Here is a 27,706-nt window from a genome sequence, read left to right as displayed (position 1 = left end):
TCCAAATTTTAAACTAATTATCTGCCAGTGTAGCTATTTTAGCAGTCCAATACAAATCACAGTTTGTTTAATGCTCCTCCAGTGCACCACCACCAGGCCACTGGTTTCAGGAGATTATAAGTAATTGAACAAATTGGACTTAATACCTTACAGACACTTACAGCTGATGCAGTATGTGGCTGCATCTGATGAATGTGTTAAGACTGTCTTTTTTTGCATAAGTTTCATAAAGAGGATGCTTCATGTATGTCCAGTTACTTATGGCCCTCTGAGGAGTTGAAAATCAGTGCTGTCAGGAAAGTTTGCCCAGTGTGAATGCTCGTATTCTGCCATTAATGCTGACATTCTGTGCTTTGTTGGGTAATGCCTAATTTCAAATCCAATGTTCAGAACATGGTGTGCAATAAAAAACTGTCACCGCTAAAATATTTATAGACTGCTCTAATATACTTATATAACGAAATGACCGTTTGCACAGTGGTTTCTAAGGCACGATCTTTTGAAGAGGTCTTTGATTTACATATGCATAATGAAAGCTTCTAAACCTCCTTCATTTTTTTTTTCTGGGGTGAGAATGTTTCTTCTCAGCTGTGGCCTGGAACTGTTGGATTCCAAGATGTGTAGACAGGTCTGATGGCTAAGACAAATACAACTTGCAGTGTGGTTTGATAGCATGCTGGCGCTTAAGGAAATGAGCTAACAGTTGGTTGCTGGCCTCATAAATCAAAGAGTCAGTGAGCAATTGAGATAGCGATTGAAACCGGAGTGGCCGTCACCACGGGATTGAAATCGGAGTGTGTGTCACCGCAGGGGTGCTGTTGCAGTGGGTATGCAGCTACAGTTATGCATCACACACACACACACACACACGCACGCACACACACACGTACGCAGCAGCAGATAGGACAAGGATATGGGAGGGATATGTGGGAGGGAATGTATGTGTGTGTGTGTGTGTGTGTGTGTGTGTGTGTGTGTGTGTGTGTGTGTGTGTGTGTTTAAAAAAATTAATTAGAGAATATTTCATTGGCATTACAAACTAAATTTCTGTAATACATGCATATTTTCAGATTGTATTAATTACATACATATTTTTTATTGTTATGTTGTACCATACAGCCCTTTTAAAGGTTACTCAGTTGAGAATAAAACTTACTGATATTTAAGCCATTTACAGTCATCAGGGGTGTTTTATAACTGCTGTGCACATTTGAAGGATCTATTATACACAGATGACTTAAAACTTTTATGTACTGGGATTGATATTTATCTCAGATACCTCCCCAGAGTAGCCTTGTGATTACGATTTTGGCAAGTACTACAAACCCAACTCGGCTGCTCACTTGGTCAGAAGCATAAGCTCAAACCAACCAATGGGTTGTAATAAAAAGTGAGCTAAATTAGAAGAGAGCCATTTTAGGCTAGTAAACCATGATATCACAATTAGCCTAGTCTATCTTTCTACATGGCCTGTCTGCTTGCTTTGTCTGCTGCTCTGTCCACTCCACTTTACAAATGTAAACTGTAAGACAGAGAGACAGATATGAAAATGAAATAAATAAATAAAATAAATAAAAATAATTAAATAAAACCAAGAAGAAAAGAAGACGTTTCCTGTTTTTCGGTACTGTCAAGTCCCCGGTACCAAATAAAGTACAGGCTTAAAATGGGCTCAGGATAAAAGGTAGGTATTTTTTTGTCTCTTTTTGCCCCTTTCTAATGAACAGCACTGTGAGCAAGCGTGTGTGCGACCTCCCTGTCCCTGTCTGTCTCTGGGGGCCTCTGGCAGGGTAAGTGTTATTGTCTGATGAGCCATGTAGAAAAAAAGAAGAGAAAGGTAGATACTATTCTGCTGTCTTCTGTTGGCCCCTCCTCCGAGGGAAATGGATGTGAGGAATGAACAGAGAAAAAGTAGTCCCTGGGTTTCATCTAATAAGCTGTCTGGCCGTGTCGGGGGTGTGGGATCTGAAAACCTGGGTTCGGTCGAGTGCATGTGGGGTCCCGGAGTTTGGAGACTGGGTTAAGCAAAGCTCCTTTAAACCTTCTCTCCGCCCTGTCTTGGGTGCTGCCTGTTTCTTCTCTGACCTTGAGTCTTCTTCTCCTCCTGTCTCTTGCTTTTGAAAGAATACCTTCTTACTCTCTTGCGCCCCCTCTCCAAGCCTCTCATCTGGAGGACCCTTTGAATTCCCGAGGGAGAGGACCAGAGCACACCTGTCACTCCTGTGGCCTTATCTTTAGAAATTTCCACATGAATAATATATGTGGGTTCTCCTTCCTGCCTTCTCTTCGCTGCCTGCCCTGGGGGATGTGTCTTTTTTATCAAGCCTGTCTCTCATATAGATCACCACTTTCAGGTCGGGCCTGCCTTTGAGATATTCCTATAGTGTACACAGCATTACTTGATCCACACCACATTTGCCTTTCCTTTTGTTCTTGGAGGCTGCTGGGTTTTTCAGTGAAGATACAGTACAGAGTGAACTGGTCCAGTCCCATTAGTCCCAGTAGTCCCAGTATTCATGGGATACAGCATGTTAAACTGCTGGGCTGAATAGCTTCCCATTCGGTTACCTCGAATCACTCAGGGAACATTCACACATTCATCTGGTGCTTATGATTATGATTATTCTATGGGTAACTTAAACCACAGAAAGACTTAAATAATTGCCAATTAAAGCAGGAGAGAAAAGCACCGTCTGTACTCCACCAAGATTGGACATAAGCTCCTAAGGATTATATAGCAGGCCGAGCTCTTTGATCCTGTCTGGAGGAAACTGCTGACTGGCCTGAGAAGACACCCCGAGCTCACGAAATTCACCCGCGCAACATGTAGACCTGCCATTTATTTCTTCTTAAACGTGTCCCGAGAAAAGGTGTCCCGCAGATCCCGGGCGATCAGCTGGCCGGGAAACCCTGACCGAGCAGAGCAGAGATGATTTGATAAACGGACTCTGTCATGTCAGTTCCCCCAGTCTGTTGTGTTCCAGCTCGGTGCGGATGAGGGGAGATGGGTTTGGCGCGGTGGGCACTGGGCTGTCCAGGGGGAGAGATGGAGGGTCACGCTCAGGCTCGGAGAGCCACTGAGCTGTGTCGAATCTTCCATGTGAGCTTGGACGTGTGAGCACTGATGACCAGCCTCCGCTGTCTCGAGCAGGGTCACGTGCTTATGGCAGTATTGGTGGACACAAATGTGTGTTATATGTGTTAGACACACCAGCACAGAAAAAAAGGTTTAAAAACTCATCAGCCTTGATGTCTGTGGGTGAACCCTGAACTCTAACTGAGGCTCCTGTGTGCATCCTCTCTCTCTCTCTCTCTCTCTCTCTCTCTCTCTCTCTCTGCTTTTCACCCTTTGCTTAACATTTCTTAATGAGTTTATCTCCCCCTCCCTGATACGTCTCCCTGCAGGAACACTGTGCCATTCAAAGAGCCGCTTGCTGTTTTATGTTTTATGTATGCATGCATGTTTCCATGGCAAAGGAGGGGAGCGTATCCAAGATCCAACATCCGGACCCGTATTTGGCAAGGCCCTCCCTTCTGTGCTCTGCCCATTGGGTTTTTTTCACTTGCAACGAAATGGATACGTTCTCATGTCGCTAGAAACCCGAACAGCGTCCTAGCTGTGTGTCGGGAATCGCTGGTACTTCCGGCCGCAAAACCGTGTGCTTTTTGCCTCCGAGTGGGACAGATGCGGTTTTCGCTGGTTTGCCTGTGATTATTTAGCGTGGTCCACTCCTGCTACTTTACGGTTGGTTGGTTCGTTTGCGTTGTGGGAGAGGCATGAAGGACAGGGGTTGAGAGAGGGCGAGAGTGTCCGCGCACGAAGCTCTGAGCAGAACCGCGTGCCGCGTGGCCCGGACGGTTCTGGAGAGCTTTCCCGTGAAATGGGGCTCAAATGCAGTTTTAGCAGCCACATTCACTCTCCTGCTCTCACCCATTCACTGTGATGCTATTTGTTTGCAGTGCCAAAAAAATTGCTCAATTATAGTGGGCCGATCGAGGGCCGTTTATTGTGTGAGCTGCGCGTGAGCGAGGCGTCGGGGCGAGACGTGCCACGCGCTACGGCGGAGAGGCAGTGGACGTCGGCGGGAGAGAGCACCATCGATTAAGACCCGGCGAAACTCTCTGGAGGCACAATAGCCAGGCCATTTGTTTGACAGGAAGAGACGGGAGGGAAGTCTATTACTACGCATGGGTGCCCGCACGCAGAGAACAGGCAGCGAGGGGGGGGGGGGCTGTGTGGATCACCCAGGGAGCTGATCACCATCGCTTTGCCCTGACCCCTTGACCTCCCACAGGCCCTTGAGGCATGCTTTTTGCCTGCTGAGTGTGTGAGGCCGTAATCCCAGTACACCGTGTCACACACACACTTGCCTGGGATGACAAAAGATGGATTCACCAGACATTTTATCTCGACGAACCCTAAGCCCTTTTGAAATAGACACTTATCATATCATCGGAGGGGCTTAGTGCAGCTAGAGCTGCCTTGGTTTGCAAAGAATCATGTTGACGAATGTTTTAAAAGACCTTTAATGACCAATCAAGGCCTTTTAGAGAAGGAAATGAAACCTCAAATGACACGTTTCTTAAGGATACATCTGGTAATCACTGTCATTTTGGAAACCAATATTGAAAGCTTCCACAAGAAAATGCTCTTACCAAATACAAGCAAAAACATAGTGGTTCATTAAGACAGAAATTACAGAATTTTAGAGCACACAAATGTAAGATATCCAAATTTGATTACTTGTTTTAGGGGCCGCACTCATGTTCACTCCTTTTAACAAAGAATAGCAGAATTAAAAGACATAAAGATTCACCAAGACACAATTTTGCCAAGATGAAAACATGTCGCCCAATCTCGAAAGGAATGACAGTGTGTAAATTGGAAATAATCACCTTGGATGAAGCACATTTGAACACAGCTTGAGAATGAGAGCGCACGCCTGGCCCAAGTCACCAGTGACACACAGCATTTCAGTTCTGCTTTGACTCCTGTCGTGTTTATCATGAGTCCTACCCACCTTCAGATACCTCGCTATTATTACACATGATCTGCTTTTCTAAGGTCTACTTATAGAGCTACTCACTTTTATTTCTTTTATGAAAAAAGAATTGAAAAATGGAGAAGGCTGCTGGGCCCTGTGTCTGTGTGGGTGTGGGTGACTGTGCCAGTAGTTCAATGAGAAGAGTCAATAGAGCTTAGAAAACAGGCTGAGCGTTAAGATGATCCGTGCTTTGATCTGTTCACAGTTTGCGTTTAAAGCTGTTATGCTGTTTGATTCCACCTTACATAGCTTCTGTATTCATCTACAACTCTATGTGGGTGTGGGTTTGGTGTACATTTGTTTTTGGAAACAAGATGATGTTAAGATGTTATGAAATGGCCATTTTTTGAGGTCAAGGTGTATAGGTGTATAATGTTAGTGCCATAAGGGTCGAAGGTTTCCATTATCTAACAGCAAACAAAGAAACAGATGTGTGAAAAAGGGACTAAGTGAGTGTTGAACAAGTGAAGTGAGCAGGGGAAGTGAGCAGGTGAAGTGAGCAGGGGAAGTGAGCAGGTGAAGTGAGCAGGTGAAGTGAGCAGGTGAAGTGAACAGGTGAAGTGAGCAGGGGAAGTGAGCAGGGGAAGTGAACAGGGGAAGTGAACAGGGGAAGTGAGCAGGTGAAGTGAGCAGGGGAAGTGAGAAGGTGAAGTAAGCAGGTGAAGTGAGCAGGTGAAGTGAACAGGTGAAGTGAGCAGGTGAAGTGAACAGGTGAAGTGAGCAGGGGAAGTGAGCAGGTGAAGTGAGCAGGTGAAGGGAACAGGGGAAGTGAGCAGGGGAAGTGAGCAGGTGAAGTGAACAGGGGAAGTGAGCAGGGGAAGTGAGCAGACAGACATTCTGAATTGGTCTCTGGAGCTCAAACTTTACACTCATCCCATTCTGCTGATTTGGACAAATTAGCAACCTACGTAACACAGAGGAGACCAGCAATAAACATGATCATCTGACAGTAAAGTTCCCCTCTCCCTCATGCACTTACCTCACTTCTCTCTCTCTCTCTCTCTCTCTCTCTCTCTCTCTCTCTCTCTCTCTCTCACACACTCTCTCTCTCTCTCTCACACTCTCTCTCTCTCTCTCTCTCACACACTCTCTCTCTCTTTCTCTCTCTCTCTCTCTCTCACACACTCTCTCTCTCTCTCTCTCACACTCTCTCTCTCTCTCTCTCTCTCTCTCACACTCTCTCTTTCACTCTCTCTGTCTGTCTCTCTCTCTCTGTCTATCTATTTTACTCTCTCTTCTGGGTTCCAAGTTTTACTCTCATCCCTCTTTCTCTGTAATTGATGGCATGATTTCGAGGGTCAGTTCCCCTTTAAGTGTTACACACTCAGCGTGAGGGCATGTCATGAGAAGCTCTGCCATTTTACCTGCTGGCTCTGAAGGCCAAAGCCTGCTGACTGCCTTCTGTAGCATCATGAAAGGTGTGTGAGTGGAAGTGGGATTAGGTCAGTGTGTGTGTGTGTGTGTGTGTGTGTGTGTGCGTGCGTGCGTGCGTGTGCATGTGAAGGCAGCAGTGCATGAAGAGGTTGCATGTGCAGCTCTCTCACTCTCAAACCAGCGTGAGTTCAACAGCAAAGCACTGCTTCTATCTTGCTTAAATTAACCGATTTAATAGCCACAAACGAGCCTTTATGCTATTAATTGTGTTGTTAATTAGCACGCTGTTTGCATGCCTGGAGCAAGCAGTGGCTCCCACGGACTGGGAGAGGTGCAGGTGGGCAAGCCCTGTTCTGCAAGGCTCGCTGTGCAGTCACTGCTGGTTTCCTTTGTTTGCTTTCGTCGCGTCTGAAGTGAGCTGCACGGTGGAGGCGATCCGGGGGGCATGGGGGGGGGGGGGTGCTGGGGGTGGGGGGTTGCCGCTCCGCATTAAATACTTGCCGACTGAAGGAGGAGCTCGGCCTGTGGTCTCCCCACCATCTGCGCCTAATATTTCCCCAGCAGTGGCATTGCAGTCTTCACATGCGGAGGGAGGAGTGTGTTTTTCTCTTTCTCCTCTAAAGGGCGTGGCCAGGTGGAGGGCTGGTCTGATTGGTGGACGCTGGCAGGATGAAGCGCCGATCTCAGAAATGTCCCCGTTATCTGTCAGTCGGAGGAGTGGGACAGAGCGTTATCGACGGGCATCGAGATAGACGCCCCTTTCGACGTCCGCGTGTCCCCGACCGCATCGTCCCCGTGGTTATCTCGCCGCCCTATCAGACAGGGCTTGTGGATCGAACGGCTGCTCTTGACTGGTGCGTTGTTCCGTGGCGGGCTCGCCGCTCCGCCCTCCGCACAGAGCGATATCGGCACGGTCGTCACCAGCAACCCCACCTCCTGCCCCTCCGCCTCTAACTCCTCCGCCTCTAACTCATGCACTCCTGTTGTTTCTCTTGTTTGATGGATCACCGTGGCTACTGGCATGCTGGCAACCTTCATAATGGAGGCTGGTCTCCTTGGATATAAATTTGAGCTGGGGATTTGGTGACATTGGCCCACCTTTGAGAACTGAACACGATGTGGATGTGGATGTGGATATGCATGTGCATGCATGCATGAATGAGTGTGTGTGTGTGTGTGTGTGTGTGTGTGTGTGTGTGTGTGTGTGTGTGTGTGTTGGTGGAAAACAACAATTGGCAAGCTGAGAGACATCACAGAAAGAAAGAGTGAGTTTTAAATGACTCACATCATAGTGAGTGCGTATCTCAGAGATCACCCACCGAGCTCGCTGTCTCAGATATTTAATGAATAGAGAGTGAGAAGCTTGTGTGGCTTCACTAGCGCTTATGATCTCCCGCTCTCAGGTAGACGTGTGAATGTCACACACCCTGAATGTTTTCACAGATATAGATGTTGTCCAGACGGCCGCTGGGCCACCACGACTGAGTGATCAGACCTTCACAGCCGGCTCCTCCATCACCGTGACCAGAGAAGCACGGTTTGATGGAGGGAGAGAGCAATCAAAGACCATGCTATGTGGGCACTTAGCCTCTCTTTTCCTCTTTCTGCTTTTCTTTTTCCGTTTCTCTCTCTTATCTCTCTTTTCTTCTCTCTCTGCCTTTCTCTCTTCCTCTCACACACTCTCCCACTTTTACTCTATCCCTTATGCCTCTTTCAAAACTGACTATGTGGACCGTAAAATAATCAGATAATAATCTGGTTTTGCTGCCATGGCATCTGTGAGTGTGCAGATGGACTCGTAGCACTGGAGGAATAATTCTACATGTGGGTCAGGAGTGTGTCTGGGCTCTGTCAGATATGGTGTTTATCGCAGAATCTTCTCAGCCCACTGGCCTGAGGTGGAGTGTCTGGGACGCACACTTCAAGACTGGCACTTAGCTCAGGGTATTACCGTCCCTTCCCCATTCATGTCCACTACGTGGACACGTGTCCTGACCAGCCAGCCGCGATTGGGTCCAATTGAAGACAGAAAGTTCCCAGTCAGAAAGGCAAGAGTGTTCATAGCGAAGAGTCCTGGACTGCTGTTGTTTTCAGCGGTCAGGAGCGAAGGGTAGAGACATATTATTAGAGGAATATTAGAGCGGAATAGCTTATCGCATTTTAGCTCTTGAGTGAATGTTTTTTCTTGGTTTTGCATTTGAATTGTCTTCTGTTTAAATCTGTTCTTTAGTGTTCGGCCTGTATTTTATTTGTATCCAGCCCGCTGTGATGTACTGGAACACATTCAATACATATCTATACTTAAAACTAATTCTTATGATTTCTGCAATGAAATTAAATCCATCACACCTGCCATGACAAGGACTTCAGTTTAAACATGCTTAAGATATCAAGTTTCATAACAAACACTTGCTAGTGCTGGAGAGTCTGTGTTTATTTACACATTTCTGTACAGTTGGCGAGAGGTTTCTCGAATCAGTACTAACTTCTCATTTGAGTTGGACCTGGGCGAGACAGCGGCATTGCCCCGAGCACAGCGCCTGTGACGAACGGGGCTCCGGCCTCTCTCGGACCCACGGGACTCACGCGGGCCTCTCTGTGACCCAGGAGACTGACCTCAGATCAGAATGTGTGGGCAGGGTGGTCGGGAGGGTGTCAGGCCTCAACACGTCTCCATGTTCCTGTCAGCTACGAGTGTGGGTGTTCTAGAGAGACAGAGAGAGTGAGTGAGAGGGAGTGAGAATGAGAGGGGGTGAGAGAGAGAGAGAATGATAGTGAGAGAATGAGATTGAGAGGGAGAGAGAGAGAGAGAGAGAGAGAGAGAGAGGGAAGAGACAGAAGGTGGGTTTTTTCACTCCCATCCCCTAATAGATGTAGACAAGCAAGACCTTGGCAGGAACCAGCAACCTTCACACACCAGGCATAAACACATATGGAGATTATTTGTGCACACACACACACACACACACACACACACACACACACACACACACACACACACACACACACACACACACACACACACACACACACGCACACACACAAACACACACACACACACACACACACACACGCACACACACAATCACACACACACAAACACACACACACACACACACACACACGCACACACGCACACACGCACACACACGCACACACACACACACACCTTGTGCTGCTGCTTTACACTTTCACTGCAGAAACTTCGCCAGCGTGCTCTTAAACATGAAATAACAGAAGACATTTACCCAGAGAAGCTATTCCTTTTGATCTCTGGTAGCTATTCACATTTCACTCGGTAAGTATTCTGCTGAAATTGGCCTCATCCTCACATTGCCTATAATTTTAGAAGGGTAATTTAAGACAGCAAGTCTGGGTTTGTTGTAATGCTGAATATTATGGAGCATGACAAAAAAGCCTCTGTCACTTTTTCAGAAAGAGCTAAAATTATTTTTATGAAACATTTCGTATTTTCAGTATTTTAAAATGTTAACGATTTCATAGTTGATAGTCATGTGATCTTTACATCACAAGACCACCTGGATGTGTCTGGCTTCGACGGTTGCTTTCACTGGCCTTTTTAGACTGACTGCACCTTTTTAGGAGTATTTCAGGAGTAGTTCAGTGTTCCCCATCACCAGTCAACCCCTGCATCAGTTTTTTTTTTTTTTTGTGGTCTGAGCATTCGGACATAAACTGGAGGAAAGACAACAGACAAATACTGGTATGGACTCTTAACAGGCTTTATTTATCTCCTCCTTTAACTCCACCTTTATTTAACTCCTCCTATATTTAACTCCTCCTTTACTTAACTCCTCATTTAACTCCACATTTAACTCCCCCTTTATTAAGCTCCTCCTTTAACTCCTCCTTTATTTAACTCCTCCTTTACTTAACTCCTCCTTTAACTCCACATTTATTTATCTCCTCCTTTATTAATCTCATCCTTTAACTCTACATTTATTTATCTCCTCCTTTATTAAGCTCCTCCTTTAACTCCTCCTTTAACTTCACATTTATTTAACTCCTCCTTTAACTCATCCTTTGCTTAACTCCTTCTTTATTTAACTCCTCCTTTAACTTCACATTTATTTAACTCCTCCTTCATTAAGCTCCTCCTTTAACTCCACATTTATTTAACTCCTCCTTTAACTCCTCCTTTACTTAACTCCTCCTTTGTCTATCTCCCCTCGTTTTCAGTCTGTCACCGTGCTTCTCTGCAGCATCTTTACAGACAGGGTGTACTCTCTCAGTAACTCCCCAGTTACCACTTCAATGTGGAAGTTTAATTTAACTGTAATGGATGGAACCTCTATCATGTTCCCCATCTCTCTCTCCCTCTCTCTCTCCCTCTCTGTCCCTCTCTCTCTCCCTCCCTCCCTCCCTCTCTCTTTCCCTCTCCTCTCAGTATCTCTCTCTCCCTCCCCCCATCTCTGTCGTGATATTTAGATAATGCGGTGAGGGGGGCAGAGCTCATGGGTGGGGTAGTTGGGGGGGGGGGGGGGGGGGGGGATGTATGACGGGGTGATTATAGAGCGGTCTCTCCCTCCCTCTGGACACTGTGTGAAATATAGCTGTTTGTGCAGTTCGGGCCCCCACCTCTCTAAATGAAGTCTCGTTTGATGGCTGTGTAATTGAGAGTCGGTGTACAGCTCCACGCTGGGGCCGTGCGGGAGGGGAAGCTGGAGTGTGCGAGCGCATAGCCGTCTATTTTCTTCCTCTCTTTCTTTCCAAATGAGGCTCATTCCCCAGTCACCACTTTAATTTGGAGGTTTAATTTAGCTTCAGCATAAGGAGCTTCTTTCCCCTCTCTGCCCCCCCCCCACCCCGCCTTTCCTTTATTATTTAGGTAATTCATTATAAAGCCCGGTGAGTGGGTGGCTGTCTGCGTGGGGGGAGGGAGGGGCGGGAAGAGCGATGGTTGTGCACCGTGTGTGGTGCGTGCTTCTCTCCCCCTGTGGGGCCCCCTCTGAAATATAGCTTTAGCTTTATAGTGTATGCAGTTCAGGTAATGGCCATGTAATAACATTGAGGAGGCAGCACACAGAGGCACCCACCTCCCTAAATCAGGCACAGGCCCGCAGTGTTTATTACAGATAGAATACAGTATATGTGAGAAGACCACTGAGCCACTGGGTATATCACTGCGACTTTAAACCAGTAGGCAGGTGGGATATAGGCTTTGTGCTCTGTGGCCAATTAAGCACACGGTCCATTCTCATTAGACTTGCATGCTGATAACGGTGCTCCAATGCACACGAGACACATGGCTCCCAACATACTCTTTCGCTCTTTTCTGTCTCCTGTTGTGACTGAAGACTCATTCGTCCAATGAGCGTTTGGCATCAGGGGTTTTCAAATGTTTGATGTAAAAAAAAAGGAAAAAAAGAAAAAGCCAGGAAACAAATACATAAATTCACTAAGAGAGCTTCTTGGCAAGTTCTGTATAAAGATACTTTAGAGCTCCCCTTGAGCTGCTTAATGCAACCTTTCCTTTCAGGACAAATTTCATTCAAACTATTAGTGCTTATCCATCAAATAATGATTACAAAGGGAAAGTAAGTGCAGGCATTTTGCAGTGTGTAGAAGACCTGTCGTCTGCTGGTGTGAATTTGTGGGGGGAGGGACCGTTCCATTTAAATTGAACTCTGGGTGGGGGGGGGGGGGTGACCCCTGTCTGTGCTACTGTGTACACATGCGAGTGTGCTATTCATCATTTTTGAGAGCCCACATGTCTGCTGTCTCTACTGGATTCAATCAGACTTTGTAATGATGTGTTTACTAATGACTCATTTAGTGGAGCAAAAAGGAGAAAACAGAAAACTTCTAGCACAAAAAGAAAAAAGCCATTTATGTATATGTGGTTCAAACAGTTAATTTAAACATAAACAAATTAATTTATGCCTACTAGAAACAAAACAGAGTGTTTCTTTAATGCTATTTAATGAAATAATATGTATAATGCTAATACCATAATTAAAACCAAATTCTTCTTTTATGTCTGTCATCTCATTTTTGTATAGCTTTAGGTCATTCTGTGAAAAGTTTTCAAATGAAGAACGTAATCTGCATCTTAATGTCATTCCCCGAACGCAGCAACGGTTCGTAATATAGGCAGTTTCTTTATATTATACATGGTTAGCTGCACATTGATTGAGCTCTTAGCAGCACATGCATAATGCATGCTCTCACCAAGCTGTCCAAGACACTCCCTTCATGTCTGAAGTCTGTCTTTTGCACGCTCTGCCCCGTAAAGCGGAAGAACGTGCGTGAGCTAACAGCCCACGTAGCTTGAGGACGTATCCGCAAGTCAGCGTTTGATTTGTAAGTCGTAAGAGTTGAGGCCATTTTATGCAATTCGCGAAACAAGCAAAAATATAAATGAATAAATGACAGAATGAAGGATGCACTCTGTTGTGCTGCTCTTCAGCACAGCTGAAAGGAGGCCGCTAACACACGTAGCCTCTGGCTAATATGGCTTTGTTTTTTTTTCTGGATAATTCTGGATATTCCACCCCCCCCGTTCTTAAGATTCGCACCCCCACTGACGTCCCTTTCTAGCGGGCTGCGTTTCCCTCTCCTCATCCCCAGCCTCTGTTCCAGTTTGCAAATGAGATTGTGGTATTTAGGAGGCCCCAGTGAGTACACGCGGTGCACCGTCCTCTCGTGTGGTGAGGACACGTCGGTCTCCTGCGTACGGTGTTTGATTCCTGAAACGGAGGGTATCGGCGAGCTCTGGTGTGGTGCCGTGTCCCCGACACGGATGAGACGTGCCCTTATCCTCCAGGCTGCAGTACTGACAGGACATAGACGTGGACTAGCGGGAAGTGCCATCGCTCCGTGGGACCACGCTATGTCCTGATAATGTCTAACTTGTTTGATGGTGTCTGGACAGCACTGAAGAAAATGTCCTCCGTCAGAGGTGGTTCTGCAAATGTCTTGATGGACTCGATGCAAAAGCTATGAAAATGTAGACTTGATTTAAGACCTGGGTGCACTCAGGACACAAGCCCAGTCAGCCTAGCGACGCTGTACTCGCTCAACCCAAAACGATCTGAATTATGAACTTGAATTCTTTAGCGAGTCGCTTTGGTTGTTGCTTTGTTTTTCGTAAATGCAGATGTGTGAATCCATGCCCTGTTTCATCGTTCTTCTCCTGTGTGAAGCGCTGACGTGTCAGGACAACACTGACTTGCACATTTTCCGTCAGAGACCTCGATGTGCTGCTCGTAGTCAGCAGTTCGTTTTGCGTGAAGGGTGTGCTGTGTCTCTGTAAGCACTGTATCAAGTATGTTTAAGAAAAGACTCGGGTCAAGCAGTGCACGGTCCTCTGACACAGCAAAGCTACGCTCCTAATAATAGACGTACCTGAGGTAACCACTGAGCAGGCTGCTCAGACTCCCGCCTCATGCCACAATGAGTCGTACTCCTGGAGGGTGCCTTGATGATTGAGAATAGTTGCAGGCAGCGTTGAAAGAGACACCTGTTATGGCAGAGACAGGAGAGCTTGTATAGCAGGGCGGCTAACAAACGGAGTGAGAGAGGGATTGGAGTGGAAAGAAGAAGAGGCAGAGGGATGGAGAGTCACACTAATAAATATTCAAGCTTCGCTGAGGGGAGATGGAGACCGTTTTTTCCCGCTTTTTTTCTTTCTTTTTGCAGTACAGCTGCTCCATTAAGCCGCTGCTAGGAGGGACTTTTTTCTCTTCGTGCGCTCCGAGCTGACAGATGGTGACATTTTGGGCATGCCCAGTGTGCGCTTGGGTCTGGGGGCACTGACGATGTACTGTGCCTTGCCTAAGCCAAGCTAGTCAAAGAAGGGCAGAAGCACATGAGGATGAGACACCGGTGGTAGAGCAGATGGATAGGGCATCCTCACCGTCTACATTTCAGCGGGAAAGTGATCACATTTGTTTTCTTTCTTAATTACTGTGTATGGCTAGAACTAGCAAGGATGATAAATCTGGCGTTGTGTGCGCACGCTGTTACTGAGCCACACTGAGTACATTTAGAATGCAGTAATGCAGTAATAACAGGATCTTGTCACACCATCGCCTCGTTCACTTCTCTCTGTTCACTTCACTCCGTTCACTAAGTTGCTTTGAACTCACTTGTTTTTTTATGCTGTTAGATCCGTACTGTCTGTTTGCCCGTCGCCCCCTTAAAACTCGACAGTCCCTCCGAGCACACTTCAGGGGAGCCCGGCGCGCACCTTGTGCTGACTGAAGGCCGAATCACGGCCAAGCGTGGTCTCGCTTGACCTCTGACCCCGGACTTGTCATTCCATCTTGCCCTGAGCCTTCCTAGACCAAGCCATTCCACAAAGGTCAGATGTCTTGCGGCCTATCCGCAGGCTACGGGGTATGTCTTCACACAAATGCGTTTCGTAATGAAGAGAAAGAAGAAAGAAATGTTTAAAAAGCAGAAAAAAAGCTTTAAAAAGCCCCAACTTGATGTTCGCCTGCATTACTGATGCAACCGAGCCTTCAAATTCAAGCTCTCAGTTCGCACGTTGGGTCTGCGCGTGTGTGTGCATGGGAGCGTGCCTCTAATAATGTTTAGACTACTTATGAAGTCAGCGCATGCCTGTGAATTCATTTCATCCCTAATGTCTCGCATGCATAATCATGCTACAGTTTCATGGCAGCTGTGCATTAGCGTATAAGAGACAGAGCCACATCCACTTGTGTCTCCCACCCTGCTGAGGAAGACGTATCCTGATAAAGTGTGCGGCGGGCGTTACTAAGTCCCATCATGGGTGCGGGGAAGGGGGGAGAGGGCCTGTCAGGGTTCTCTGACATCTGTTTGGATTGTTACGGTAGCCTTGCACATAGCATGTCAGCACTTTGTTCCCCACCAACCTTGAATAATCTCGTCTTGTGGAGCACATGAATTTATCACCACACGCCGAAGGCAAGGAAACGCTCCTCTTCCACATTCGCTCGTTTATGCCCACGGCCGCGTATGCGCGCGCTCACACACACACACACACACACACACACACACACACACACACACACACACACACACACGTACACAGAATATGTTGAATGGAAGCACAAGACCTTTCCTTTGTGAGAGGAAGGGTTACTGAAGGAGAGGAACAGGGTGGAAAGGTCTCTCTCACCCCACCTCATTTTGCAGGCATTGTGCATTTTGCTTTCGCTGTGCCATTATCAAAACGCTATCAAGCCAACATGGCTTGATGTCACTTAAATCAGTCAGTAATCCCCCGTGCACCCCAGGGAGAGACGCCTGGCCTGCAGCTAGCATGTGCCAAGGAATGTTCTTTATACATCTCAGAATGGCCTTTATTTGAACGCACTCTTAAAATAAATAAATAAATAAAAAATCATACTAAACCAAATTAAAACTCTCAAAGCTGTGGAGAGAGGAGTGTTGCTATGGTTACTTCTCCTAGCGCATTTTTTTTCTTCTTTTTCTTTCCATCTTTATTTTTTCTCTGTGTTTTAGGAAAACAGTATCTGGGAAGTGAGGATGTTTTCATGTTTCAGCAGTCTTGATCGCACTTTTGCTGTTGTGCAGGTTTTAAGACTTGGGGACAGACTAGCCATCTAAGAGTACGAGCACAAATGTAATGTTGCGTTTGCATATCACGGATGTGAACTCTCATCATTTTACAGATTACTGATAGATTACTGGTGTCAGGTTCACACCACAGGCACCTGCCTCTTGCTTCTAGTGAATCACTTTGGCTTAATATCCATGTTAGAAGCTCACAAAGTTCTCAGCACATCCATTGGTGGTCTCAGTAACGCTGATATAAAATGTCTCCTCATACGACACTGTGATGAGTAGGACTCATGTCATCCTCAAAATTCTTCTTTGTCTTTTGCATAGGAATTGCTAACCTTCGGGCCTGAAGTAGTCCTCATCTTTCCCGCTGCTATAATTGCCTCAATGTCTCCTTTGTCCCTGGAAAATTAAACTCTGTTCCCTCTTCTTTCCTGCTTATTAGCCCCCTGCAGTGTAAATGAATAAATCAATGGCCAAACCATGGCAGGCCTAATGGGAAGAGGAAACATTTCGGTAGAGGATGGCCTCTGTGCTAGCCATCTACAGCCCACCTCACGCCCCCACTGGGCCTCAGGGCTGGGGCTAAAACAGCCCGGAGGTGCTTCTGTGCTCTGTGAAATGTAATTTAGTCCTCCAGTGTGGGACCGAAGTGTGGGTCTGTGTGACCTTGCTGACTGGAAATGGACCTACTGAGTTTCTTCTCATATGGGACATCCTCTGGTGCCCTCAGACGCTTCAGAGCAGGGCTTGGTCAGACATCGCCCCTGGCACTGAGCAGGAGTCCTAATCTCTAATCCCATCCCTCCGCAGTGCAAAGGGCTACCAGAGAAGCAGGAGGGAGGGCTGGGGGGGGGGGGGGGGGGGTGTCCTGATTTACGAGGCGGAACGATTCCTTTTTTTCCCCCTGCTAACTGCTTTCGGCTGAGGGCTCTACACCCAAGCTGCTGAAGTGGGTCAGGATTTTGATAGGCCCGGCTGGCCAGCACTAACCCAGAATAGAATGTTCAGGCCAGGCGAGTGCCCTGTGCCCTACACTTTAGCCCTTGAATTATAAACCTTGAACTCTTACTTCTAACGCTTTGTAAGAGCAACCCCTATTAAAGCAAATGTGGTAGGCAGAACACATATAGGCACATATGGGCACCTAGTGGAGATAATTTAGTGCTATATATGCTTGCCTGTTGCTATGTGAAGCATTATACCCACACAAGTTATTGGTTGATATCGCATTTAGTCATTAATATAGTTTTCGAAACCATGGCAGTGTTGCTTTAAAAAACCATTAGTCAGAGTTGGGTTATTTGGACATCAATCGTGCTTTAATTGTAAATTCCAGACTATAAGAAAGTATTATAAGTCATATCAGAATCACAGTGTCATTCACCCCTACTCCAGTCTACAATGACTTACGAGCCATACGGTTACAGAGAAACTGAAGAGTGATCATAAAACACTTCAGAAGAAACTTTACAGGGATGAAAAAGTACTTACAGCATCTGCCCACTTTCCTGGCCATCTTTCCAAAGCTTATTCTAATCAAGCACATACAGTCATTCTCCACCAAGCACTTTGCTAACCCCATTTGAATCCTGGCACAGACCTCTTGACACGACTCTCACAAGCATTGCCTGTGCCCTTAACCTGACTTAGTCATCCTGTGCATCCAGACTGCTCCTTTCGTGGGTCTGAAGGGTCATTATAGTGTTGTGTAAGCTGGTTTGAGAGTCCACTGCAGTCCCTTTGATCCTGGTGAAGAGCTCCTGTCTTTGTTAGCCTCTCCCGCTTCAGACGCACAGCAGCTGCAGTCAAAGGCCGCGGGTCAAAGGAGGCTTTGCCAGTACGCAAATGTGGAAAGGCAGACATACACATGACCCATCCACACATATTGGTACATATAGAGGTTGGAATGGAAGGTATAGAAGCTCTATTCCTGAAATTGTTCTTGTCAGTTTTGGTTTTCAGCACCTGTGAGCATTACACATTTCTAACAGAGACAGAGAGGTAGGCAGTAGGAGATATATCTTAACCACACTATCCCACCATTACCTCTGGGAGGGATGCACTCGGTGACCTACAAAGTTGTAGTGGAATTGTATCACTTCTTCTGAGGGGTGAGACATCTCAAAGGCTCCCAGACACAAGAGGGCCAGGCCTCTTTGACCCTTGAGTGCTAAAAGGTCATTGGCCACACTCTCACGGTGTGACATTAAGAGGCACGGACAAACATTGTTAGCTGTCTGCCGGCCACTCTGAGTCCAGTGAACATTTCTCGTCGTATTCTCACTTAAACGGCTGACCCTCCTATTAAATGAACTTGTGGCGCTAGAGATCAGGCACAGGTGCTGTTGCTTAAAGCCCGAGTGATCAAAGCAAATTCATCTCTGCCCTCACCTCGATTACAGCTCCATTTCACTAGCACAGTGCATTTTTTCCCATCATGCTTCTTGGTCTCCCCTGTATGAAGTAGCACCTTTGCGTTTTCAGTGCGGCTTGTGTTTGTGACACACACTTTCTTAGCTGCTCTAACATTTATGTTCATGAATGTGTCACCTTGACTTATAGTGTTTCAAGTATTTTTTCCTCTTTCACTGCAATGCTGATGAAATGGTGAGAATTGTGATATATTTATATAGTAAAATGCAAAGACATATCTTGTAATAGTCATGCACAAACTACAGCTTCAGGAATAATTCAGCAATAACCTGGAATTTCTGTTTATTCGGATGAACCGGTCACCCTTTCTCAGCCTGATGCCACTATGTTGTTTGAAACGCTAGGGTATCGCTGAGAATAATCTGAGAATAACTCTAACCAAAGTCTAAACCTTATAAATTTGATTGACCTCTGTTCCATGGCGAGTAGCAATCATCTCTTAGATGAGAGAAGTGAAGTGTGGATGCCTGTGAAATTGAGCAGTTGAATGAACTTGACCTTTTCATCTGGTTCACTTTGAGGGACTTTTGTGTTTTTGTTTTTGCAGCTTTTAAGACTCAAGAAATATTTTGTTTGCAGTCATTATGAAGTTACTGCTACATTTTCTAAATAATCTTCAACTGAGGCCTCCTTCAAAACTGTATTTGATAACCGAGCATTCATACTGAAAATATATCCACCCTAAGCTCGTGTTTTATTAGAAGCTGTTTTCACTGAGAGTATACTGATTTCTGCATATATATACAGTGTATATATATATATATATATGTTTGTTTGTTGGGGCAGGTATTTAACAAATATGTCCATATTGACAAAAAAAGTATAAAAAATCTGTGAGATGTCATGTAATCAGGTTACAGTAGAGGTTAGATTTTAGGTGTAGGGACTGAAATAAATACAATTCAAATACAATTCAATATCCCAGAGTAATATATGCGTGTGTGTGTGTGTGTGTGTGTGTGTGTGTGTGTGTGTGTGTGTGTGTGTTTGTGTGTGCGCATGTGTGCGTGTGTGTGTGTGTGTGTGTGTGTGTGTGTGTGTGTGTGTGTGTTTGTGTGTGTGTGTTTGTGTGTGTGCAACTGCACAGTGGTCTTCAACATCGACGCAGGAGCATCACAGCATCACAGGCTGATTTACCAGGCAGTGGGAGAGAATGGGGAAGAGTGAGAAGGAAGTGAAGAGAGAGAGAGAAGGAGAGAGAGAGAGAGAGAGAGAGAGAGAGAAGGAGAGAGAGAGAGAGAGAGAGAGAGAAGGAGAGAGAGAGAGAGAGAGAGAGAGAGAGAGAAGGAGGGAGGGTATGGCAGCACTCACAGCATGAGAGTGATTGAGAGGGAGAAAGACAGAAGAGGGAGGGCGAGGTGGAATGATAAACAAGCTGGAGGATAGAAGAAAGAAACTGAAGTCACGCACATCCATCTATCGATCTGGGGAAGGACGCACAGAAAGCCAGGGAGGGTGAAAGATGGCAGCGACTGACAGGGGGATCGGGGGAGAGACGGAAGGAGGAGGGCCCTGCGGACGCAGCTCTGCGGCCTCGTGTGGTTAAGAGAGCGAGAAAGGGCGTGAGTGCTCGTCGGGACCAGTCGGAGAGCGAGAGGCGGGCCGTGAGGGTGCAGAGTTAGTGTGTGCGGCTGGGGGACGTGACTGGAGAGGACAGCTGTCTGGCACAGGGGCACGGAGACGCGAGCTGATTTACAGCAAAGCTCTCCGCTTCATTTAAACCAGCGGAGCAGTAAAGTGGTCAGATTTGTGACGTGTCTCCCTTCTCCTCAGCCGCTTCCTTGCTCAGCTTGTACGGACTCCTTGACGTCTACTTTGTATATTTATGAAGCTGATTACTTATTAAACTGATATTACACAAAGCAGCTTCCTCTGTTTCGCCTCCTGACAGATTAGGGAGGATTAGTGATGTAAATCTCATAGAAACACTAACATAGTTTCATGGTGTTATACATTCCTAACTTCCCAGCCCATGTTTTTTGACAGTCTGTCAAGACGTTTTAATGTCAGCGGTGTCAAAAGATTTGTTTGCCATATTAGCGTCTGCCACACTCACTCTGTTTGTCCTTGTTTTTCCGCAGGACAAATGACATAGGATGAACACTGCTGGTCAGCTCTGTCTGTCTGTGCTGTCGTCCCTTCTCGCGCTGGCCTGGGGGGTGGAGCCGCCGGGCCAGGCTGTCCCCTGCTCCTCCCTGGTGGCGGGGGTTCTGTACGGCTCCTTCTCACTCAGGGACCTTTTCCCCAGCCCCTTCGCCCTGGCCACGGGCTGCTCGTGGACCATAGAGAACCCCGACCCCACCAAATACTCTCTCTATTTCCGCTTCAACCGCCACGCCGGGGTGTGCCTGGCGCTCTCTCCGCTGGTCCTGCCTCTGGACCACCACCTCGCCAACCAGACTTGCGGCCTGCCGGGTCTCCCCTCTCCCTCCGACCCCGAGGCGGTACAGTTGTGTCTCGTCCCTGGGCCGCACACCTTCCTGCAGTTCGACAAGAACTTCGTGCAGCTGTGTCTGGCCGCCCGGCCCGGTCAGGGATCCGAGGGCGATGGGCGGGCGGCGGAAGAAGAAAGGGCTCACCTGTCCGCCGAGACGCTGGACTTCAGGCTCGTGGAAGTGCTGCTGATCAACAACGAGAACTCCAGCCAGTTCACGTGCGGCGTGCTGTGCCGCTGGTTCGAGGAGTGCCTGCGCTCCGCCCTGGGCCCCGGGTCGGGTCGCACGCGGGCCGGCTGCAGCATCAGCCAGACGGGCTGCGTGTGCACCAGCTCAGGGCCTTCGGTGCCGCTGGTACCCACCGCGCCCCACAACCGCTCCCTAGACCCCAGCGCCAGCGTGCTGCTGCCCCCGCCCGACGACTGCTGCGTCACCCAGCTGCATTCCAAGAATGCCATCGCCATAGCGCCCAGGGACGTGCGGCAAGGTAAGCCAATTTTTCGTTTGAGCTCGATCGACCTCTTTGCGTCGTTTTTTTTTTCTCCGCCGTACGTTTCCGTCTGCGCGTTGGCTCCTGACAGCTTCCTGAGGTTTGGCGTGTGCGAGAGCGAGAGAGGCGTTTTGTTTTGGCTGCATTCTGCTACTGAAGTCTTTGGATTACGAGTGTTTGAGTCACAGCTTGACACCAACTCGTGTTAATCAGAGTTCGAGCCTCGTGTGAGGAGGAAAATAGAACTTGGGATTGCTCAAGCCAGCGTTTCCTCTGAACTATGATCGCTGCTGTTATTCTTTCTGCATCTTTTTTTTTTAATGAACATTGTGAAGGTTGAGCTCAGCTGTGGGCATGGTGCCAGATCTGGGCTTTACACGGGAGGAGTGTTAAGGTCCATGTCTGACATTCAAGAAGAAGCTTGCTGAGACTTAGAACCATGTTGACTGATGGTCCCTAAAGAGAATCAGATATTTAAATCAGATATTCAAATTAGATATTCAAATTAGATATTCAAATTAGATATTCAAATCCTGTCCTTAATCGGGTCAGCATCCCCATCCCCCAACTTGAGCTTGGGCTTGGGCTAATTCACCTCTGTCACCATGCCGACAGTCAGGTGATGCACACGATGGACAATGTCGATAAGGCTTTTTATATAATTTGCACACGTAGACATGCATTGTGGGTGTATATTGCAGTTTTAACACATGGCTTGGCTAGAGAATACCTCACAGTTCCGCTCACAGATTGGACATGCTGACTCGGTGGGTGGTGACGGTGTTAATGTCACAGACCAACAAAGGACCACTGTTCTCATGGCATAGTTTGTTTTATAGTGCTTATTTTGTTCCTATAGTTCTGTCTGCTGTTAGTCAGAGGAACATGGGTCCCCGCATTGAGACTTAGTTCCTCTCTATGGTTCTTCCTCATACTCATGCCTTTGGCTATCTCACTGGGGGCCTGGACCCAGACATCTGTAAACAATGGTTGTTGTTTATATCACTGTATAAATAAATTTTACTTTAACTAAGACTACACATCATAAAGGGGCGTCACACAAAGCCGAAAACCCATTTTCTAACTCAAACTAGGTTTAAAGGCTGATTGGCTTTGAATAGTCTAGAATTATTGTGGAGATTTTTTGGGCATACATTAGACCACGTCTTTCCTAATTAGGCCACACTGGAATAGCTGGTAAAGCCAGCTAACGTGCTCTGTTCATTTCAAAAGATAAATCCTTGTTGCGTATATGGCAACCGAATACAGAGCGCTCAGACTCAAAGCAAGTGCTCTGTGCCTTCATTCTGTAGGAGCAAAGGTGGTTTTGTAACAGTGCAGTGGGCCATAGTTCAGATCTTTGGAAGCTTTCACCCTCCTGGACATGTCTGTGTTGTGGATGAGCTTACTATGACCTGTAAACTACAGAACTATGTGTACTTGTAACCCTGCATCCATACAAACGAAAGCTCTGCAGACCCCTTTTCCTACTCTTTGCTCTGTGTAATCCCTGATTCAAAAGCCTAATCTGAAGATTTAATTAAAAGCTTTCAGCCTCAGATATTTTTAGGCTTCTGCTTGTTTGAAAAGCTGTCTCCTGATCAGGACACAGGTTGTCACTCTCAGGCCCGTTCTGAAGACAAGCTACTAGACCTCCTGACTACGTGTCTGGTCCCCTGGGAATGTGCTGACAAAAGGAGATGAAATTCACGAACCGCAGTCTCATCGTTCAACCCCCGAACAGGGCGGGAAGTGCCTTCTGATTGAGCGAGATGCTTCCAAAGGTTGCTGAGGCGCACAATACCACTGCTTTGATTTCTGCCTAAAGTCAATGCTAGAGGCTAATTGGTAAAACCATCAGGAATGTTGACGTTGGCCACTAACCATCAAAAGCACCAGGCAAAAACAGTGAACTACACATACATCTGTTCTAAATCCTGAGCGCGAAAGTGACTTGTGATGTCATTCTCAGACGATGTTCATACTTCTTCTCTAAAGCATCTTATTCTGTACAAACACCTGTCTGAAAAAAATTTTTTGGACTGAACATTACCAGAACACTTTCATCTCTTTAGTTTATTTATGAAAGGGCAGCCTTCATGTCAGCAAAATGTAATTACCTGCCTGAAATGTTCTGCTATCAGGGGTTTGCATGTGAACGCTCGTTTTCAACTCACATAATTGTCCCTGTTAAATTTTCTCTATTACATCCTAACATAAAACCCCCCTCTGTACCTCAGTGCCCGTGCTCTAAATGTTGCAACATGCAGTCAGATGTTTTAACACCAGTAGCTATTGTTTAGGACTGCATGAAGTAGAGAGGCAGGACCCAGAGACCGACACAGTGGTTTGAAAATATGAAAATGGTTAGTCCCTGCTGCATTGGAGAGGAAGATGGGAATGCAGTCTGAATATATGCAGACATCTTCTAGAAACTTCTATGAGCACTTTGCACAACTGCTGGATTTGAATTTGAATGCCACGTCTGTCTATAGCGCTGCAGTTTCCATCAAAGTTATCTGACCTTGAGGTTGTCTTTATAATGCCTTTATGTGCGCATTTGCTTGTATGTGATTTTTTTTTTCTCAGCTGTTATGAAAATACTCATGACATTTAGAGATAAAATGACATTTAAAAATGCAAATTTATCTGGGTGGAAACTCGCAGTGGTCAAAAATGCCTTGCAGTAAAAGTAGATCCATTTTGTTTAGCTCACTGGCTTACAGGGAAGATTCTGAACGTTCGATGCAAGTCCATTTGACAACCGTCTAAAGAACATGAGCGTGCACGTTACCAGTTCTTGCAATCAATTCCCTGTTGTCTTTAAAGGGTCTAATGGCAGTGGTGAGGCTTAGCTTCATCCGGATAGAGCCTTTTTTCTCCACAGACCCCTAATTAATTTGCCCACTCATATTACTTCAAAATAGCTTGACACCTCGACTGCAGATCAATTGGAAAGAGCCTATGGCAGAGACATGCCATACAATTACATGCACAATAAGAAAGTGGACGCTCTTACGCACTGACTGTTTGATGTACTTCTAAGTGCACCCTCAAACATACACACCTTCTGACTTTCTCTCAATATGGACTGTACTGCAATCAATAGAGCATGGACTTCTCAGAATAATAAATTCCTGTGTGTGTGTGTGTGTGTGTGTGTGTGTGTGTGTGTGTGTGTGTGTGTGTGTGTGTGTGTGTGTGTGTGTGTGTGTGTGTGTGTGTGTGTTGGGGGGAGGGGGGGGGAGTGAATGTGTGTGCACATACATACATACTTGAGCCAAGCATAACCAACAGTTTCAGCCCTTTAGTTTCCCCGTCTGAAAATGAAATTAATTTTCAGTATACATTCACAGAAAGAAATTTGGTCTCATTTACAAGGCTTTCATTGATTTGAATTGCCTGATGAAGACCTGATAGGTTGAAATGTTGTAGTACAAAATGAAACTGGAAGTCTTTTTAAGTCAGGCTTATTCAGAGTTGAGGAGTGTGTGGGTCTTCAGCTTTTTCTATCATTGTTTGGCGTGAGGGCATGCCCTCGTGTATGCATGTAATATTTATCCAACGCAGAAGTGTTGTTACTGTAGTTGCATCGTTGTCAATGTGTTATGAGCAAGATGATGGCAGAGTGATAGATTGAGTATTCCTCTCACTTCTGCTCAGAGAACCTTGCAGGGAAGAGGGCACAGCTCTGTGAAGTGAGTCCAGGAATGACCCGGTTCAGCCCGGCCTGGCCCGGCCACCTCTCCACACCCCGCTGCCCAGCAGGATCAAAGCCAACAGGTTAAGATGAGGGTCACTGCTGCTGTCTGGCGATGCGGTGTATGGCAATGGTTTTTTTTTTCCTTCCTCTTTCCCTCCTCTCCCTTTTCCGTCAGCAGAGAGGGTTTTCTGAGGCCGGCCATATGCCATTTGGTTTGCTGGCTACTCAGAATTACTGAAGCACGTGATTCGTGCATGTGCACTGTGCCATTAGCAGACCTTTAAAAGGCTCTCATGTAAGAGCCCATGTTGCACACTAAAGTATACACTGCCGTCTGTCAACACTCGTGCGTGTGGATCAGTAGCATGACAGCATTAGCCAATTCACCATTGTCCTTAATTACCAGCTCATTTGTTTGTGTCACTGACTAGTTTAGGTGAGCAAACATCTCCCCTTTTGTCGAGTGTTCGTCTCTTTGCCCCCCCCCCCCCCCCCCCCCCTGCACATGCGACCTACATTGAGCGAGGCTCGCGTTTCAGTTTATTGTTCTAATTTGCGGATCAAACAATGATGGTTTTGTCCTGTAATACTGGTCCTCTTGAAATGTGTGCTCTGATAGCTCCTCCAGTAATAGTCGCTTGTTGAGCTGCCCCCCCCCCCCACCCCCACCCCCACCCCCACCCCCACCCCCACCCCCGGCTCAGCCGGCATTGCTGAGTTGCAGGAACACACGACTGTGATTGTAACCTCATTGTGTGAGAGCCTGTAATAGTCCACCATTGACAAACGCATCACATCCATACGAAACAGCCTGAAACCATCGGCACATGCGTGAGGAGCAGGCAGGTTCTCAGATGCCACGGGAACTGCAGGGAGTCCTAGGAGGGGAAGACACCAAAGAATGCACCTGAACTATCACAGGAAACAGGTTTTTCTCATCCTTAATTTTTACATTTCTTTCCTCCTTCTCTCGGGTGACTCTCAGGAACGGTGATTTTGTAGGGCGCTTTAATTGCATGACTCACCGTGCTAACAGCATCAAGGGGCTTCGCACGGAATCGCTGTACAACGCGTAGCCCACGTTTGTTCATCCTCCGTCTCCTATGTTGGCCTTCTCTGCTTCACACCTCCATCCTGCTGCAAGCTCTCTGCCCCTCTTTGTTTGCGGCTGTGCTTAATAAAGCTCACATTCACGGCGCGCCCCGTGACTCAAAGGCGTGAAGCGGTCTGCCATTCAGACGCCTGCCTCCGTCAGGCCTTGGCAGCGTATCAGCGTGCCGATGGCTCCTCATTCGTTTCATTTGCGAGTGCTTCCTGCATTGCGCCCACGTGACACGTGGGGCGTGCTGTCAGTCAGTGAGCATGGCGCCAGCTCGGTCGGGGTGATGCTTCGCTGCTAACTCAAACGAAACCTGCCGTCGGCCGCTCACTCGGTCCAGAAGGCTCGGGGCCAGCCGACGGCTGTGCATTAGGGGTGCACGATATGGACTAGAATTGCGATGTGCGATAACGTTGTTGGATATCCCGATATCGATGTGAACCACGATAAATTAAGATTAAAATACAGAAATGTAGTGTCTCTCTGAACAGCAGCACGTTAATTTGTTTTGTTTTTTACTGTGTAATGAATCCAGAATAATTCCAAATATTTTGCAGGTTTATTCAACAATAGATTCAATCTAGGTTTATACTTTCACGAGTGAGCGACTCCGCACACCTCGTTAACCTCCGCGAACGGCGGAAGCGTTTAATCTTGCCGTGTCACATTCTTTGCAGTGTTGTCCGAAACGATATGTAGGCCTAGTAGTATAAAAAAACACCCCTCAAATACAGGGGAATGAACTTTTACCTGACCAATTTTAATGTTGCTTTGTGTTTCAGGTTTGAAAAGTGCTGGAATTTAGGCTAAAGTATTTGAAAAGGCTTGAAATTGTAACTACTTCGTTTCACAACAAATATCTGTCTGACTGAACAATTCTCTTGTATTACGTTAACAAATACGAGCCTCTTGTAATTCCAGGACGAAACATGAGAGAACGTGAAGACGTTAAGATTGGGCGTTTTGAAAATAAATATCCATTAAATAATGTGATAAAAAAGCGAATTATTTCGAATCATTTAGAGTATATGTATAAATATTTAATTCAATAACGTGCTGGGAATTATTGAAATGGACACTGAAAGTGACATACAAGTGCTTGAATTCCACCTTGTATAGGTGTATGAACCCTGCAAACATGACTGTTCTCATAGCGCCGAGACGCAGCGCGCGCGAACTTTAAATAAATAATAACATAAAATAATGTGATAAAAAAGCGAATTATTTCGAATCATTAGAGTATATGTATAAATATTTAATTCAATAACGTGCTGGGAATTATTGAAATGGACCTTGAAAGTGACATACAAGTGCTTGAATTCCACCTTGTAGCTATAGGTGTATGAACCCTGCAAACATGACTGTTCTCATTGCGCCGAGACGCGGCGCGCGCGAACGTACAAAATTCGAGAGGTGCACGACCTCGTGAATCGACAGCGCGCGAGGCAATTGCACACGGGCGAAGCCACCGCGATTACGTTATTTTCGCCTCCCGGACCCTCGCGCCGCATCAAGTGTAAACCAGGCTTAAACCAAATCGCGTGTCTGATGAGCGTGTTCACCCCACTCCAGGGTTGCCAGGTCCTACAA

At 46.6% G+C, this 27,706-nt stretch overlaps 1 protein-coding gene across 19 annotated transcripts in view; it reads left to right on the top strand.

The window, feature by feature from the left end:
* The window catches only part of adgrb2 (adhesion G protein-coupled receptor B2), a 189,080-nt gene that overhangs the window by 20,865 nt on the left and 140,509 nt on the right, over positions 1-27,706 (top strand). For 18 of the 19 annotated variants that reach the window (XR_013131778.1, XM_077008547.1, XM_077008546.1 and 15 more), the window contains exon 2: positions 20,471-21,311. Coding sequence is in view for 17 of the 19 variants with exons in the window: in XM_077008547.1 (XP_076864662.1) it covers positions 20,486-21,311 (826 nt within the window). In the remaining 2 variants the exon portion in view is untranslated. Of the gene's footprint in view, positions 1-20,470; positions 21,312-25,807; positions 25,946-27,706 lie in introns of those variants that run through there. The other variant, XM_077008549.1, reaches the window with a different exon arrangement.

The sequence above is a fragment of the Brachyhypopomus gauderio genome, chromosome 6 (assembly GCF_052324685.1).
Source record: "Brachyhypopomus gauderio isolate BG-103 chromosome 6, BGAUD_0.2, whole genome shotgun sequence".
In the NCBI taxonomy this organism is placed as follows: domain Eukaryota; kingdom Metazoa; phylum Chordata; class Actinopteri; order Gymnotiformes; family Hypopomidae; genus Brachyhypopomus; species Brachyhypopomus gauderio.
This window is presented reverse-complemented; position numbering and strand designations above follow the sequence as displayed.